At 54.1% G+C, this 16,947-nt stretch overlaps 1 protein-coding gene across 9 annotated transcripts in view; it reads left to right on the top strand.

Moving 5' to 3' along the window:
• Positions 1-16,947, top strand: part of LOC122381551 (myc box-dependent-interacting protein 1-like) — a 32,230-nt gene that overhangs the window by 11,497 nt on the left and 3,786 nt on the right. For 3 of the 9 annotated variants that reach the window (XM_043365845.1, XM_043365843.1, XM_043365846.1), the window contains exons 2-7: positions 7,935-8,070; positions 9,183-9,373; positions 11,594-11,793; positions 12,127-12,211; positions 13,208-13,335; positions 15,702-16,579. In XM_043365845.1, coding sequence (XP_043221780.1) covers positions 7,935-8,070; positions 9,183-9,373; positions 11,594-11,793; positions 12,127-12,211; positions 13,208-13,335; positions 15,702-16,579 — 1,618 coding nt within the window. The remainder of the gene's footprint in view (positions 1-7,934; positions 8,071-9,182; positions 9,374-11,593; positions 11,794-12,126; positions 12,212-13,207; positions 13,336-15,701; positions 16,580-16,947) is intronic. The other 6 variants (XM_043365848.1, XM_043365850.1, XM_043365851.1 and 3 more) reach the window with 3 other exon arrangements.

Genomic DNA, 16,947 nt, shown 5'->3' with positions numbered 1-16,947 from the left:
ACTGTTTTCTGGCGTCATGGCGTGGATCAGAATTCAAACCAGTGATGATATGACTAGCCTGCGATGACGGTGTGTAGAAGCGCGCGTTAACGACACCGCTGTGATGCATAAATGCATCACCTGTATCTAGCTGTCTTGTTGTGCATCAGCTGACTCCAGCTCCATTCAGTCTGTTGTTTTCTGCACAATAGAGTAGCAGTGGCTGTTCATCCAAAGCAGCTGCACACAATTCAGTCATGGGTAGCCACAGGCAGGTGGCAGCTATTCATAGTCTGTGCCGATGGAACCGTATAGCGGAGAATGGCGAGAATACTCTTGGACCGTTTCAGACACTGAGACCGTTTGAGACACCTGGACTATGGGACCGTTTCAGAGGCCGAGACACTGGGCCTGCCTATGTTCTGTCTGTCCTGCGCCCGTGTCGTCCCGCTCTGATGCCCATACCAGCTCTGTGTCGCCGCCATAAGCGGCCTGTGACGAGTTGTGACTGCCACTGTGATATCTGGTGTCAGGCCGGCCGGTGGCTGGTGCCGGCTGCCCGCTGGGCCGCTGTTTTTAGCCTGTTTTCCGCCGCTCCAAGGCCGGTTGAGGCGCGTGCCAGGCGGGCACGGGCCGTCCTCTGGTCTGCAGCCGGGTCGGACGGTCGCGCCGCGGCTGCGTCACCCTGTGGGACGGCATACCGTGCTGCTGACCGGTCGGCGGTGGCGCGGCGGGCCGGTCTGATCCCGGGCCCGGGATATCGGTGTATGCAAATACCAGTGGCATGCTCTGCAGCGTGCTGCTGATGTTTGGCGACCTGCAAATATCAAATGCCTTTTTTCTATGCCGTTTTCCGCCAGCTGTCCAGTGACTGCTATTATAATGGCATTGAAGGAAAAGTGCGCAACAAAGTCCTGTTTACCAGCTCCCTGGCCAATGTAACCCACGTATTTGTGAATACAAAGCTACCATTGAAATCTGAGTAGCCAACTCTGCTTGCATCGAGCACCAACCAATATTCGACAATCGGCGTTTTAGTCGACGTTCATTGGTTGCTGAATCATTCGGGCCATATTCTTCGGAACTTACAGAACACATTCCATTCGTGCTTGAATGGCTTGATAGCTCGTAATGCCAGCTCATCCACACTCATTGCCGCAATCCTGAAGATTGTGCAGTCAAACTAACGTGACCTGTCCAGGCCGGTGCATGACGATGACCTGTTGAGATCATAATGGGACTGGTCGACTCCTCCGCTCAGCTTAACTAATCACACACATGACATTGATGCGTTTTCTGAGCCGTGATTGGTCAATGGTCCGTCATCGTGTGGCTAATGTCATGAGTCCGGCCTGTCCCGATCCGACCCGGTCCGACAGACCCGGCTGACCCAGTGGTCAGTAATGCACCTGTGTTATCGCCACCAGCACACAGTGGAGCTCTCTGTTATGTCCCTCTCCACTAGCGAGCGCGTACTGCTTCTCAGGGCCGCACTGAGCTATGGAGACTTGCGTGCGTCTAGTGTCTATTTCGTGCGGCTCTTGTCGACCCTGTACCCACCTCGTGCTCACGCCTTGTCCACCCATCTTCCGTTCTGCCCACCCGTGCCCGCCCTGTGCCGCCTGCCACCCACCCGACCACTGCCATGTTTTCCTGCCTTGTGTTGGTCCAAGACTACACCGAGCACACGGAGTCAGCCACCAACAGCCGCGTGACCTGTCGCACCCGCCCGTGCCACCTCTGTCTGTCTTATCTCCCCAACTGGGTGGGCCGTCTGACTGTTCATGGGCTCGACTCGCGGAACAGAGGGTGGGGGTGATAGGCGTCTCATCTCCTCCGCTCACGACACGCTCCGCGTGAGCACGAACCTGTCAGCGGGAGTGGCCGCGGCTCCGCCCAGCGATTATAGACACACGGCGACGCCCGCTGTTTACTGATTCTTTTTGCTTCGACCCACGGCGCTAAACGTTAGGAAGACCGGTTCGGCCATGGTAGGGGATGAGGAGTGCTAACTCGAGTTGGTTGTAAGTGCCCATGTTACGTTGGATCTCCGACAGTACGCCGCCGGGTCGTTCATTGCCACTTCGTGTGTGCTCGACTCAGTTACGGCTGTTTCGTAAACAGAGGCGGCCAGCTTGCAAAGTTTGCAGCCAGCGAGCGTGATGCGGTTCAGAGCCCTTGCTCGTTGCGGGTGGAATGCTGGGTTCGCTGCGAAGTCTGTGGACTGTGCAGTGGGCATTGCTGCAAACTGTTGTGCCTTGTCTGTTTCTAGCAGCGGGCCCTTGCTGAGTTGGTTTCATGTCAGAGTTTTGCGTGATTCACTTAGGTTCGCGATTCCTTTCCACGCCTTGATTAGCGTCCGACAGTCTGGCAGACGGCCTTACACACTGCTCTGGAAACCGGCGGCGGGTCCGGAGAGAGGGCGAGAGCGCAGGAGAGAGGGGGGAGGAGCCGAGCCGGGAGATGACTATCTCACCCCGCCGGCGGCTGACCAGTCAGGGAAAGTCGTGCGCCGCCCGGCGAGCCGCCAAATTTGGGCGGGGCCGCCGCCCGCCGCCCGCCGGACGGCGGGGCTATCACGGGCTGCTGCGTCTCGGCCTACTCGAGAGAAAGTCTCGGTATGAGATAGTTCCATTCGGCGAGCCGCTGGGAGATGGAGCCAGGCTCCAACTGAGCTGTCCAGAAGCGGGAACTGCCGGTGACTGCTAAACCGCCGACGGACAGCCCAGCCGGCCGCCCACCAAACCAGTGCAGTGGTCCGGCCTTTTCAGGAAACTACGTAGTGGTCTCTCCTCACCAGACCGTTTGTATGTTTGGCGGTGACGCTGGTCGGCGACGTAGCCGAGCTCAGATTGTCGCGTGCCATTACGTCGTCACAGCGGTCGAAGTCTGCACGGCGGTGGTCTAACATACACGTAAATAACAAGGGTGTTATGTTGCGAAAGTGCAGCCTGCCGGTAACGGCAGGGCCTGTGTAATGCGCAGGGGCTACAATGAGTCGATTAGCACTGAACTGTGCTACACCAAGTTCACCTAAATTAGCCTGAAAGGACATACTGATGCACCGCCCGCCGGGCTGTGAGCCGTCGGTACCCATCCGAGCAGTGCCGTTCCGGCTTGCTCTCAGCTCAGCGGCCCCGGGTGCTGGCCGTGGTCCGTGGCGCCGCATACACCGTGCAGCTCTCGGTGTGGTGCCGGTGACCGGCCGAACCGGTCTGTAGTGGACCTCACGGCCGGCACCAGGCATGCGCTCACCAGCCGCTGACCGTACTATCAGTCATTCTTCTTTACGACTCTGCGTTTTACAGTTGCGTCCAGTGGCGTCTTGCTAGATATGTATTTTGCAGACTCCGTAGTCTGTAGTGTGCATAGAGTTGAGACCCGTGCCCCGCCTTGTAACCGTCTGTTCGGAGCTTTTCCTTCTCCATGCCTGCTTGGGTGGGCGGCCAGGGCTCGTTTCAGACCGGCATGCCTATCAGATGTGATGTCACCTGGAACTGTGGGAGGACCGAGTTGCCGCACTGGTCCGGCTCCCACCACCTTGCCTGAATCATGTCTGGATTGAGCGGGGAAGCGAGTTGTGCTGAACGGACCCAGATGGTTTTGGGTTCTGCTTTGCGTGGCGTAGCTGCGTTTCAGTGCGCTTTCGGTACGCTCCTGCCTGGTGCGGGTTCTTAGTCATGTAACCCCGCCCTGTGGTTTGTATTCGGGTGTCCGTCAGTCTGCCTGTCTGTCTGTCTTTGTGCCTGTCTGCGTCAGCCTCACTGTGTGCGTGGGCGGGGACCGTGGGCACAGGTGGGCGGTACCCATTCGACGCAAGGTCGACCGCCCCCTGCCCGTGACAGGTGGCTCCACCGGACTGGGGCCGTCTGCCCGTCCCTCCTTACCCCAGTGACGTCAGCACTGAGTGACGTCACTGGGGGACAGAAGAACGCGGCGAAACTGAACTCCAGCCAACATGGCGAGGAGAGGCCTGTGACTGGCTGACTGACAAAAAATGGCACTGGTGCGCTCACTTTTGTGATCCAGTAGCGGAACATAACTGGCGGTATCACATCACCCGTTTGGTGGTGTCTAGGATTACCACAGAACCGCACACTCGCCTAGCGGCTGGCAACAGTGAGGGATTTGTGGAACAGGCAATCCGATTTAGCTGAACGTTTTGTTTTACTGGCTGTTTTTTGTGACTTTTCCTCGCTAATAAACCGGTCACAAGCCACTACAGGAACGGAACAAGGCAAATGCCAACAACACATTTGACACTCGCTGATGACATGATTTGGACACAGCTGGCGCTTGCATAGTTTCCGTAAAGACACGTTCTGGTTGAAATTAGACGGACCCGCTGAGCAAAGACCAACGATATCGCACTGCTTCGCTCTGTTTCGACAGCTTCCACAGAGCAGCCCTTGACTGTCGCTCGTGTCTACGGAGCAGCACGAGCGACCGTTTCCGTTTCCGTTTTGTTTTGTCCGCCGCCGGGCCGGGGGCGAGTAGCGGTGACCGACGCGCCTCCCCGTTGTCTCATCTCGGCCACTGAGAGGAGTAGCGGTGCCGCTGATGGGTTTCACGTGAGGTGGCCTCCTGGTGTCGCCATCTGTTGGTGGTTGACGTCGCCAGCCGGAGAGGGAGAGGAGTGGGGAGGGACGTCAGTCGGGAGTTGGCACCATCACCGCTGCCGCTCGGGCATGAAACTGTCACTTATTATGAGTCGATGTGGTAGGATGAAGTAAATCTTGACCTCTGGTACTTGAGATGGCTAAACTTTGTCATTCATAATCCGTTATAATCCTGGTGTCAGTTGTCGTTAGCCTGCCTACCTGATTTTTTCTTCCTTTTTGAAAGCATACCTAAGCAGTCCGAGTGCTCCAAGCCACTCATGTATGTATGTATGTATGTATGTATGTATGTATGTATGTGTGTATTTATGCATTGACATCAAAAGCCTTCCACATAAAGCGTGGCGATTGCGGCTCCTCATCATCACAAACATTTTTTTATCTTTTATGTGAATTTGCTGCTCATGTAGACCACAAAGGCCTGGTAATACGAATTACCTTGGTAACAGCGCATTCTGGTGTGTAATTTGGTAGTCTGGTGTGGGCTGTCATTCGGCACCTGACAGTAGCTGGCAGCAGACAGTTGGCCTCGCCTGCCTGCTGCCCGGCGGGCGATGGGAAGCCGTTTGTCGCTGCCACGGGTGACCGCCTTACCTCAGTGGAGCAGACGCGGTCATCAATTCCTCTGTCGTGCACGCGCCGCATTCGTCGGACCTGCATCGGGTCTGTCAGACTCCTGTGGAGACCGCTGCACTGTAGGCCGGCAGCCTGAAAAAGCGCTAGAAATTCCCCCAAACTGACTGTCCGCGATATGAACAAAATAGGTATCATTTAATCCCAAATTGATCGAAGAATACGATTCCGATGCTAGTTTTGCCCTAAGGTCAAAATTGAGCTCGTCAGTTGTCACCAAACACAAGACAATTTAGACTCTCTATAGGGCACCACATTTACCGATTTTAATGATGAACTTTAGTGGTAATTTATTAGTTGACCAATCGTCGTTTTGAACGAAATTTCCTGTCAGACTAGTTCAGGGCACTGTTGTTCACTGTGCCAACATCATTCTGACATATTGCATTGCTTTTCTGCAAGATAAGCTAGCTGTTTGCAAGCAGCTGCAAGACGTAATTTAAAATCATATCCAATTTTTTGATTAGACTTTTATAAAAACGTTATTTCGAGCGGCTAAAAATGAACATTTTATACTAGCCTCTGATTACTCATCTTTTGTTCCATATAGGTGCTTTGCTGCTTTTCCCTGCTACTTTTCGAGATATGCGCCAGTAAACCACATGATGTAGGGGCAATTGTCACCTCGAAGCTCTACTGAAGGCCCGACGCTCTTTAAAACGCTGGAAGTTGTGAAAAACAAACGCTTATAATCTAAATAAAATATATGTCCCTGAGCTCAGAATTGATCAACGCACACAATGCTGTCAACATTTCTGGGCCAAACTAAAAAATTCAGTCATTATTAACCCCTAAACACAAGTCAGTGATAATTAACAACAACTTGCTCTTTAGTTAGACTTTTTGAGAAATGTTATTTCGAGCCGCTAAAAATGGCCATGCCATACAAACCACCAATCATCTTTCTGTCATGCCCTACTCGCAATTTTTGCTAATGCCTGCTACTCTTCGAGGTCACGTGACCTCACCATTAAAAGTGAATGGGGAAATAAGGAAACTGTTGTTTTTGCGCATGGAATGATTTCAAACTATGTAAAGCACACGGAATCGTGAATTCGTGCACTCCTTGCAAGATCCGATGCTTTACCTTTGCATTTTTGACCTTCCGTGACGTCATTTATGACGTCACACCGGTCATAGGAGTTTCTCGTCAATAACTCATGATCAAATTGAGCCAGCGACTCGGGAAAGCCACCAATGGACTCGCGAAGACCTCCCGAATCGAATGATATGCGATACGACCTCCTTCGATTAAGTTCGTGGCCTGATGGGCTCTGAACTGACCTTGACTCGAGGTCAATACCTTAAGTTGACCTCACCCGAACAAAAAGTATACCATTCGACGCGCCTAAGCCAGGCGAACACGATGGTGCCAAAATCGCTGCTCTGCGGCCATTTTTTGCGAAATTATTTGCCAAAAACCAAACCCTACCTTGGGCTTTTTGACTTCACCTCAGAGGTTACCGGTTGACCTGGGACCTTAAAATCGGGTATCAATCGTTCCGCCTTGAAACGGCGCACACGCTTGTTTTTTCCGCGAGGCTCTAGCTCCATTAGGGGCGAAACGGCAAAAAGGGGTCGTACCAACCCTCCCCCCTCGGCCGGCCGAGGGGGTGGGGGGTCCGACAATAGGTCCGGCGAGGGTTAAGCAGCCCCACTTCGTTTTTAGCATGTTTGCTTGTCACTGAGATCAACAACTCAATCACAAATAATTTCTAGCACTTTTCCGGACCCCCGGCCCAGTGTGCGCTGGTGGGGCAAAGTCCGATAACTTCTGCTGTACCCCCGGACCTGATAAATGGCGGTGCTGGCACCAACTGACAGACTGGTTGCGGCCGAGTCATTCGTCCTGGAAATAAATCTGGCAGCTCTGATGGAAACGTTTCTGGTTGATTGCCTCGTTTGGGACGGAGCTGTCAAATCATAGAGCCAGTGATCTGTCTGAAAACAAGCTCACGTTCGCCTGGCATAATGGATGTCTTGGCAAGGCAGGGGGTACGGCGGGTGCGTGTTTGATTTACTGTCGGAGAATCTATATCAGGGTGTGATTTGCTGACCATGCGTCCATCATAAGCTCATGATCGTGCCAATCTGCACCACACGCACAGAGGTTTGATCGGTATTTGCAGCTGGGGAAGGGTGGTACGCCTGTCTATTATCAATGTTAGTCATCCGCTGTCAGTTGGCAAGGACTCCGCTGTGAGTTGTCAGCCGCGGACGGGCGATGATCTGAGAGAGATATCATGTCCTCTGGGACGCCCTCGGGCCTTGCGCTCAGTGATTCGGGGCATCGGGTCGCATCTCTGTCCTTTTGGACGCCATCTAACCTTGCACTCGGTAGTTCGGGTTGATGACGTGCCCCAACCCTGCTCTAGCGTGTATCAGAGACTGGGTGGTCGGTTGTCGGTGGGACGGAAGACTGATGACCGTTCGGCTGGCCACGTTGATTGAAGCTCCGATTAGCATCGAATAGGTCACTGACTGCAGTGAGCGCCACACGATCTGCACGTGCCAGTGTACACTTCTCACTGTGGGAGGTGGACCTCTTGATATGATTACTACGTGACGCCCTTTGTCTCTTGTACGATATAGCCGGTGCCTGTCGCTGTATTCGTCGGCTGTACTTCCGTGTATGTGTAGCTGATTTTGCTGTGCACATAGATACGTCCGACCCCTCACTGACACCCCGTCTCTGTCCGACAGATCCTCCAGAACCTCGGCAAGGCTGACCGAACCACAGATGAGGTGTTCGATGACTACGTCCACAACTTCGGCCGGCAACAGGGCCAGGCCAACCGGCTCCAGAAGGAGATGGCCAACTATGTCCGCTGCGCGAAAGGTGGGTGGTGGGAGGGCGCTGGTTGAAGTTGCAGCAACCCACTCAGCGCCCGACCTCAGCACCCAGCGCTCACTGAACGGCGGGCGGCACCTGTGGCGCGGATCCGTGCTTTGGGGAGCGTAATAACCTCCATTTCTACCGGAGCTTCCATCCATTCATCTGGTTCCATAGCGTAACCCGTTCTGTCCGTTCCCGCCCTACCCTTCCTTGCCTTTTCCGAACCGATGTCATGTGTCTATATAGATACGTATCCGTTAATGGTGGAAACAGACTCACCTGAGTCGGGCTTTTGGAACACTGGTGCGGGTAGAGTTACCTTATCAATGCCAACGAGAGCTTTATATTCGTGGGTGTACAGTGGGTTCGTAGAGTTCGTATCCGTTGTTGTGCTACAGCTGCTAGGGTTACTGACTGATTGATATGATGACACGGAGGGTCTCGAGTCCGTTGGTGTACTGTTGAGTGTATATTTAATATCATTGGATGTATTGTAGTCGTGGAGCTGGTAGAGCTGCTGACTGATCTGTAGACCTGGTTGCACTGAAAGAGTGGGAGTGGTTACGGGAATTGGGCTCATTGCTAGAAAATGGATGTTAAAAATACACATCTTTTTACAATTAAACCCTACAAGATGCAAAAGGTACCGATGAATGGCGCACTGTTGTATCAGTGCTCGTAATGCTGCAATTTGCAAGCACGTAACACGCAAGTCTCTTGTTCAGATGATATCTAACGAGTTGTGTTTACTTTGTTGACGTATCTGCGAACATGCGCCACCCATATGTGACATGTTTGTCAGTTGTCGGAACATTTTTATCTTTTTTGTCTGGATTTTCCCTGCATCATGCTGAAGTTTGTCGAGAAGTGATGCGGCAGTTCGAGTCATTTTTTTTCAAACATGAGATTGAACCTTTTGATGATCAATCTCATGTTTGCACCAAAGCCTATCTCAGCTGATTCAAACATTTTATGACGATTTGTTATCTAGGTCTTCTCCCCTCCTGGCGATTTTGCCCTCCCCCCTGACGATTTTCTCCAAGCGTCGGAATTTTTTCCCTCCCTCGCATGACGATTTTTCTTCATGCATCTGACGATCCTCTCCGCTTCTACAGCGATGCAGGCGGCCAACAAATCCCTGATGGACACCATATACGACATGTACGAGCCAGAATGGTCGGACCGAGACCGACTGGAGCGGCAGGCGCGTGAGCTCGAGCTGCTCTGGGCCGACTACTGTCACAAACTGTCCGACCAGGTGCTCGAGCCGCTCAATACCTACAGCTCACAGTTCCCAGAAGTGCGGGTACGTACCTCACATCGACCGCCGCGTTAGGGTGTATCGCGGGGCTGTGGGGTAATAATTTGGGAATGGGGATCGGAATAGGATAAGGGGCTGAATGTGTTTTACCCAAATGGAGCAGATCCGTGGGATGCCGTGATCGTGTTGGATTCCTGGGCGCAGAAGAAAACCTAACGACTGTTTCGCACCACGCACCGGCGAATGGCCTCCCTGAGGTTGCGGCTGTGACCGAGTGGGATGTTTTCCTGCCGGCTACGCCCCGTCCTATCTATTCCCCAGTGTCGTGCTGGCTGGGCATAACCGTGTGTTATGGTAACTGAGTGTGTGCTGTGTGGTTTGTGGTCGGGCTTTGGTCGGAGGTGATAGTCGTTCTGTGTACACAGAATGGGTGACGGTGTTCAAGTGTGTGTGCAGTGAATTCCCAAGTGTGAAGAGCTGTTGAGTGTTTGTGCATTCTTCACTGGTCAGTGGTCACTCAGGCCTCGCAATAGTAATCCTGATAGTAATGTTTGTTGCGGTTTGTGTTTAATTGGTCAAGTGTTTTAGGTGCGTAGGCAAGGAACTATCGGGCTACAATCGTAAAAATTTGCTCCATTTTTTTCAGTTGAACTGTGGGCTCCTTTGCCGATTTAACATTGCAAACATTCAGCCTGTAGTGCCTGGTTGGTGACCACATGCTACCTTTTACTTTGGCTTGATCGCCTGAATTGCCATACAACTTGTAATTTACCATTCACTGCTAGCAGTGCTATTGTTCTCATTCCCCAAAGTCAATCTTACTTGTCCACAATGGCAGTGAATAGTAATGCATCAGTGGACAAGAACAAAACGACTGTTCTGCCTGGGTTTGGCTGAAATCTGTGATATCGAAGCTATATAGTTAGATTGTTGAATTATCCAGGCGGCTCTTCGTTTTAGCATGACCTTGGCTTAATATGCAACTTGACCTTGGGTATGTTTCTTTGATAAAACCATTGTGAATTCAATCCTAGTTCCTACATAAGCTACTGTCACACGCAGTTACATCTTGTATGCAGGTTAAACGGGGCTTACCGCACATTTGAGGTCAACTCATGCTGTTGCGATAGACCGGATTACTTGGTCTAAATATGTTGGCTCGGTGTGCCAGGCTGGAATGCATTACTATTTTATGCGCTCCCCAGCTGCTGAGAAGCCCGGTGACGGTCACTTTCCTCCCCCTCACCACCCCATATTCCCCCTCTCGGTATTCCCATTCAGCAGAGCCCATTTACCGCGCGCGGCGGCTGCCCGGCTCCTTGAGCGCCCAGAATGCGGCTCAGCCGGGCGTCGGACGGCCCGGAAAAATTGAAACTGTCTCCGGGCCTACTGCCAGCTGGCGGCTGCTGTAGGTAGCGGCGGCGGCGGCGTCCTTCCCTCCTTGCCAGCGCCGACCGGCCTTCTTCCCGTCCTGAATCGCCGACGTTAAGCCGCTCGCGAGGCTGGGGAGCACTACCGTGACGAGCGAGGCGCCGTCTCGACCGGGGCTGGTGGATAAATTCCGTGGTAACACCGCGGCTCGAAATCGCTGGTGGTTATGACTCCGCAAGGCCCTGACGCGGAGGTGATATGAGGGGATGAAAGCGTGTGCGGACGGAAGGAAGGATGGTTAGTGTATGGGTAGATTGTAGGCGAATCGACAAACAGGTTGTGTTGTATTTTGTAACATGCGTGATTCAACCGCGTCGTCTCATATTTCCAATGTTTCGCCGCTCACTTTCCCTCCCCTCGTCCCCCGCCAGTTTTTCCTCCCGATAATGTCAAGAATCATATGTGCAACGTCCATAAAGTGTGTCGACTTGATATCCCATGTCTGGCAGTTTTTTTTCGGAGCTAAAACATATGGAATCTATAACTATGCACGCTCTTATCTTCGTTTTATCACGGGGACTCTAGAAAGGTTGTGGGTGTGACCCGTCTGCTTCATTTCCCATCCCACTCCCCAAGAACAATGTAATGATTGTTGTGTGGTTTGTATGCCTCCCATCTTCTTCGATCGATATCCATAAGTGTAAAAGGTTAATCTCGATAATAAGACCTGACGTCTCCCTCTCAAGCTCTGTTACTGAGCGAAATGGTCAGGGAGCTCGCAGTGTCGCATGGCATGTACATTGCACCCTTCAACTCCCTGACAGAATCTAAATGTGGGACGTATGACTATGTACTGTTATCTGACGCACATCCCTCTCTCTTTCCATTCTACAGAGGAAAGTTGAGAAGCGCGGCCGGAAGCTGGTCGACTACGACAGCCACCGGCACAACTACGAGGCACTGCAGAATAACACCAAGAAGCGCGACCAGACCAAGATCGCCAAGCAGCACGAGGTGCTGGAGGAGGCGCGGCGCACCTTCGAGGTCATGAACAACGAGCTGTACGACGAGCTGCCGGCACTCTACGACTCGAGGTGCGGAGCTACGAACGGGACGGGAGGGGAGAGAGACAACGGGGGAGGTATGTTTGGTGGTTGCGAAGGGGTTGGAACAGAGGATAAGATTGTTACAGTCTTCACTTTTTGAAATTCTGAGTTGAAGTGTTTGTTTTTCTTGTTTGTCTCTGGAAAGTTGTTAAGTGTTTTTATCTGAAGTGGATCCGAACGAGGATGATACCTTTTGTACCATTAGTCTGTAAGATCACACCAATAGGTAAGATCACCCGCCGCGCATAACGCCAACATTCCTCTGGTCTGGATAAGTGTCCTAATGATGTGCCCCCCCCCCCCCCTCCTGGTCTGTTACAGGATACCATTCTTGGTGTCGAACATGCAAACGCTGTTCATGGCAGAGAATAACTTCCACACGGAGGCGGCCAAGGTATCGGAGCATGTGAGCTATTTCTTCCTCGGCTCTGTCGCTGTGCCGCGCCCGCCGACCGACTGCGCGCTGCTGTCTGTCGGACCATGTCTACTCACATCACCCTGACTCGCCCCTGGCCCATACCCCCCGGCAACCCTGGATATAGTGCCCCTACCAACCCTCTGTGGCCCCAGCCAACCCTGAATATAGCATCTCCAGTCCCTAACATTTCACCTGACCCTTGCCAACCCTGGATATAACTCCCTGGGTGCTCCAGTTCCTTAACCCCTAGGGATCATACCATGGATATAATCCACCCCCAGTCTCTCCAGCTACTTTAGCCACAGGATATACCATGGAAATAGCCCCCCGGCCCGCCCCTCCCTTCCCGTTTGTCTGTCTGTCTGCTCTCCAGCCGACTGGTGCCGGCCTGCCACCCTGTCTCCCGCGGACAGGGCTACTACGTTGGTGCCTAGCTCGCGGTGACGGCGTCTCCCTCGTGCTGTGCCCGCTGTCGGCAGCGTGTCTGCGGCAATGATCGGACGGCCCGGCGGTGCCCGGCCGGTGGTCTGAGGTGGTACTCTACGGTGACGGTACTATCCCCTGTACTCCGGCTGTACTACGCACTCTGTACCGCCCCCTGCACCGCGGCGGATGGCGCACTCTGTGTGTACCCCGGTGGACTAATATCTGTACCCCGTGAATTGACTCAGTTATGGGGTGTCATGGATGAGAGCGAGGGCTGGTAAGGCTTGGCTATCTCTACCTATTGCTATCAATTCTGCCGCTGCCTTGCTTCATCTCTGCGATCATCGTTGCCGTGCTTTACAAACGTTACAACTTACATTGGATAAAAATCAGCAGCATTGGGAATACAACTCGTTCACATATTACTGTGGGTATCAGCAATGCTTGGGGCCGTGAAGCCGAAAGCTTTCAAGCCTGGTGCGTCGCTTGCTGTCTGGGTTACGGAGCCGCTGCCTCTCTGTCTGTCTGGTGCTGAACGGGACGGCATCCTACCCACAGGTACAGTTGGAGCTCGAGTCTGTGATGGATGCACTACAGAAGGACTCCAACACGGGCAAGTATACGACGCGGCGCAACGTTCCCAAGTCGCCCAAATCGCCGACGGCGCCGACGCCCGCCTCGCCCACGTAAGTGTTCGCCCCGACGCTGTGTGAATACTTCATGCGTGCGCGTCGCGTTTGCCACTGCGAGCGTAAACACTGATTAACGTTAGACCGCAGTCTCAGATTCAGTTGTTAGGCTCTTGTTTCTCACTGGCTGGCTCACTCACTCGATTGCATGGTCTTGCCGCGCGCTGTTTTAATTTTCATTACGACCTGGAATGGTTCGCTCAACCAACACCGTCGCGGTGGTGTGTATTTGTGTGCACTACCCTTGAATGTTAGGCAGTAGGCACCCTGTTAGTCACTGCCCTCCCTGCCCTGTCTATATGTGTCCAGACCTTTATATCAGTGTGGTAGTGACCCGGTTGGCACCTCGAACTGGCTCTCCGCGCTCCCTCCTCTCCAAACCCTCTCTATATCTCTCCCTGGCCGTCCTCTCGTCCCCTACCGTCCGGCCCTCTCACCTCCCCGCTCCCGTCCCGCCGTGTCCTCTCTCCGCTGGGGTGTGTGCCGGCGCCCGGCCGTCGCCGATGTCTGGGAACGTTCGTCCGTCCGGCCCGTCTCCGTCTCCGTCTCCGTCAGTCTTGGCCCGCGTCTTCGTCTTCGTCCGTCTGCGTTTGGCCAACCGTCCGGACGATGGTTTAACAATTGGCGTGCCTCGGCTACCGCGCACAACACTGGTGGTGTTTCTTGTTGTGGCGTTGTGAGCTGGCACATTTCACACAATACTTGGATGAAGTTGACTCCTTTTAAGTTATATTTTGCACAGCTGAGTGTTTCCGAGCTTTCAAACCTCCCAAGTGTTCTGAAATGTGCCAGCTCGCATGCATCTTGACCTGTTCTTAATTTCTACCTAGAGCGTTTCGAAGATGAATCGTTCCTAGACAATCGGTTTGCGAGCTCTCACTTGCATGTCTTGCCTAGCTTTTGTTCTTTGTCGTCTGTCTCGCAACGATGTGATTGGTGTTACTGATCTATTTGTTAGTGAACGCTTTAGCGCTGACTGAATCTGGATCTTTTTGTGCATGAACTCTGTTTCGCTGCTCTAATTTCTCATTCTTGTTGTACCCCTCACCTGGCATGGTTTTCGATAATTTTAGCATTTCATTTCTTTAACCCTCTTGGACGCTCTGTTTCATAGATTTGAGCATAAATTGTTGCCAGTGATTTTATGATGAATGGCATTTGCTGATGATGTTGTATTTTCACAAGTTATTCTCATTTTAAGGTATCGTCAAATGCATTTTTATCCTTAGTAGTTAGTGGTATCATGTTTTCTAAGTGACGAAGATTTAAAAAGGCAAAGAAAGTCGCTGGATGCGCATTCATTGAAATGTGTGCTTATGTTTCCGCACTGTTGCGTTACGAAGCAGGAATCGCTCGGTTTTAATCAGGTGCTCTGTGCTGACGTGCAGGAATTGGTTTTGTTTTGTCTGGCCAGTGACTGCCCGGTCGAAGCGCAAAGGCAGCTGAACATCTACTGCATTTGTAACTAATGTTTATCACTGAGAAACGATTCGTTATCATTCGTCGCCTTATGGCACAGATGCGTACACTGCTCGGCCGGATATGAATTTCTTGTTGATTCGATATTATTATTCACTCCTGCGATGGAATATTCGTATCTATTCAGGGACATTGTTCCTCAGATACACCGTGTCCTCCCGGGCAGATGAGTTGTTCAAACATCGGCCATCGCAGTAGCCGGCTCTGCAGTAGTTCTCACTCCAATCCAAGGTGTCGCGTGTCGCATGCTGCCGGAGTAAGGTGTGCTCTGTCATTGGACGTTTTTACAGTTCCCGGGTCTGCTGGGCGGCGGGCCATGGCAGCCTGTGGTGGGGGTGAATGCGGGGCTCCAATGCTTGCTGTGACTGGACGTGATATTGGGGCTTTTCGGCGCTCGGTAGTTGCAACTTCTCTCTGCATGCGAGATCTAGTTTGCTAACCAGCTGGGTGATTGGAGAGAAACTTCAGTTCAAACTACTGTCGTTGCAGAACTTGTCTACTTGGAGTTCTGTGCTGGATATCACAAACAGGTGGTGCATTATAAAAGCTGTGTTTGTAGCGGGGCTATCGGTGTAGTGGTGTTGTCTGTGTGCAGCTAGCTAGCGCTGCCTGTCTCATCCGCTTCTATCCTGTCCGTATCCGGCATCTATAATATTCTGTATCTCCCTGCTCTGTCCCGCACCTACCTGCATGGCCTCAGTCCCCGCCAGTCGGTGTCAGCCCCCCCCCCCCCCCGCCAGCTCGCTGTCGCCAGTTGTACGGTGTGCGCGCCCCTCCACGACTCGAGGCCGGCGCGGCCCGCTCGCTGCATGTCCGGCTAACGCCCGCCCCCCTCGTGTGCCTGTGTGTCTCCCTCTCTGTCTGCCGGCGGCGTGCGCACGCAGCGGTCAGGACGACGTACGCCTGGTGCGGCCCGGCGCCAGCGCGGCCGGCGGCTCCGGCGGCTCGGCGGGGATCCGGCAGACGCTGACGGCGCTCACCAAGCGGCTCTCTGTGCGGCACCAGGAGCGGCCGCCGACGCGGCCCACTGTGGCGCGCGCCGCCACCTTCCACGTGTCGTCACCGTCGACGCCGCACGAGCCGGGCGCGGCGGACGGCGGGGACGGCGCCGGACCGGACACGAACCCGTTCCGTCAGCCGGCGGCCGGCGCGTCACCGCACCGCCAGCGGCGCCGGCACAACCCCTTCCTGGAGAGTCCGCGGCCGGGCGCGCCCACGCCGCCGCCGCCGCCCATCCCCTCCTCACCGCCGCCGCCTTACGACAGCGGCGAGCAGATCCTCGAGGTGTCGCCCGCGCCGCCCCCGCCGCCGCATGCCGCGCTGACCGAGGCCGCTCGTTCCAGCGAAGGTGACTCGCCCGGCGCCGAGCAGGCGTCGCCCTCTCCGGCGGCCGCGGAGGCGGACCGCTCGCCCGGAGAGGTGGCGGCCAGCGCTCGCTCCTCCGCTGACGGGCCGGCGCTCGGCGCGCAGACCGAGCCGCCGCCCAAGCCGCCGCGCACACCCGAGGCGGGCGAGGAGCCGGCCGAGCGGTCGGCGCCGGTGGCCGAGCCCGAGCCGTCCACGGTATCAGGAGTGTACCCCTCCCTCCCCAGCGTGCCGGAGACGGACGCCTCGCCGCCGGCCGCCCGCGCTGGAGGCTCGCCAGCGGCTGACGCGGACGGCTCTCTTGACAGGAACAAGTCAAACAGGGAGGACCCGCGACCCTACGAGGAGATCTCCTATAAGAAGGAGAACGGCGACTTCAACGGAGACGTGCCGTCCGGTGAGTGTGCTGACTGACCCGGGCCGGCTGAGAGGGCTGCGCGGCGTCCGAGCGCTGGACAGGTCCTGTCTGATCCTGGGTGGTCTGATAGTGGTTTGATGTGGTCCCGAGTGGTCTCGGGTGGTCCGCAGTAGTTTGTTGTGATCCTTGCAGCGTGAACCCCTGCAGTTGGCTAACGTGTGGTTTTAGTAGCAGTAGTTATATAGCCGGTCTGTAACAGTGCTGCTGCCCTGTGGTGTTTGTGAGTGTTGTGGTAGTATCCTGACCATGAGTGACCACCCTAGCCTTTATATAGCGACACCTTGACCAGTGTATAGCGTGGTATCCGTGTGGCAAAGAAGTAATAGATTGCAGTCGATCCCATTTGT

Source organism: Amphibalanus amphitrite, unplaced genomic scaffold (assembly GCF_019059575.1).
Source record: "Amphibalanus amphitrite isolate SeventyFive unplaced genomic scaffold, NRLGWU_Aamphi_draft 000122F_arrow, whole genome shotgun sequence".
Lineage (NCBI taxonomy): Eukaryota > Metazoa > Arthropoda > Thecostraca > Balanomorpha > Balanidae > Amphibalanus > Amphibalanus amphitrite.
Note: the sequence above shows the minus strand (reverse complement) of the source record. Positions and strands in the feature narration are given on the sequence as shown.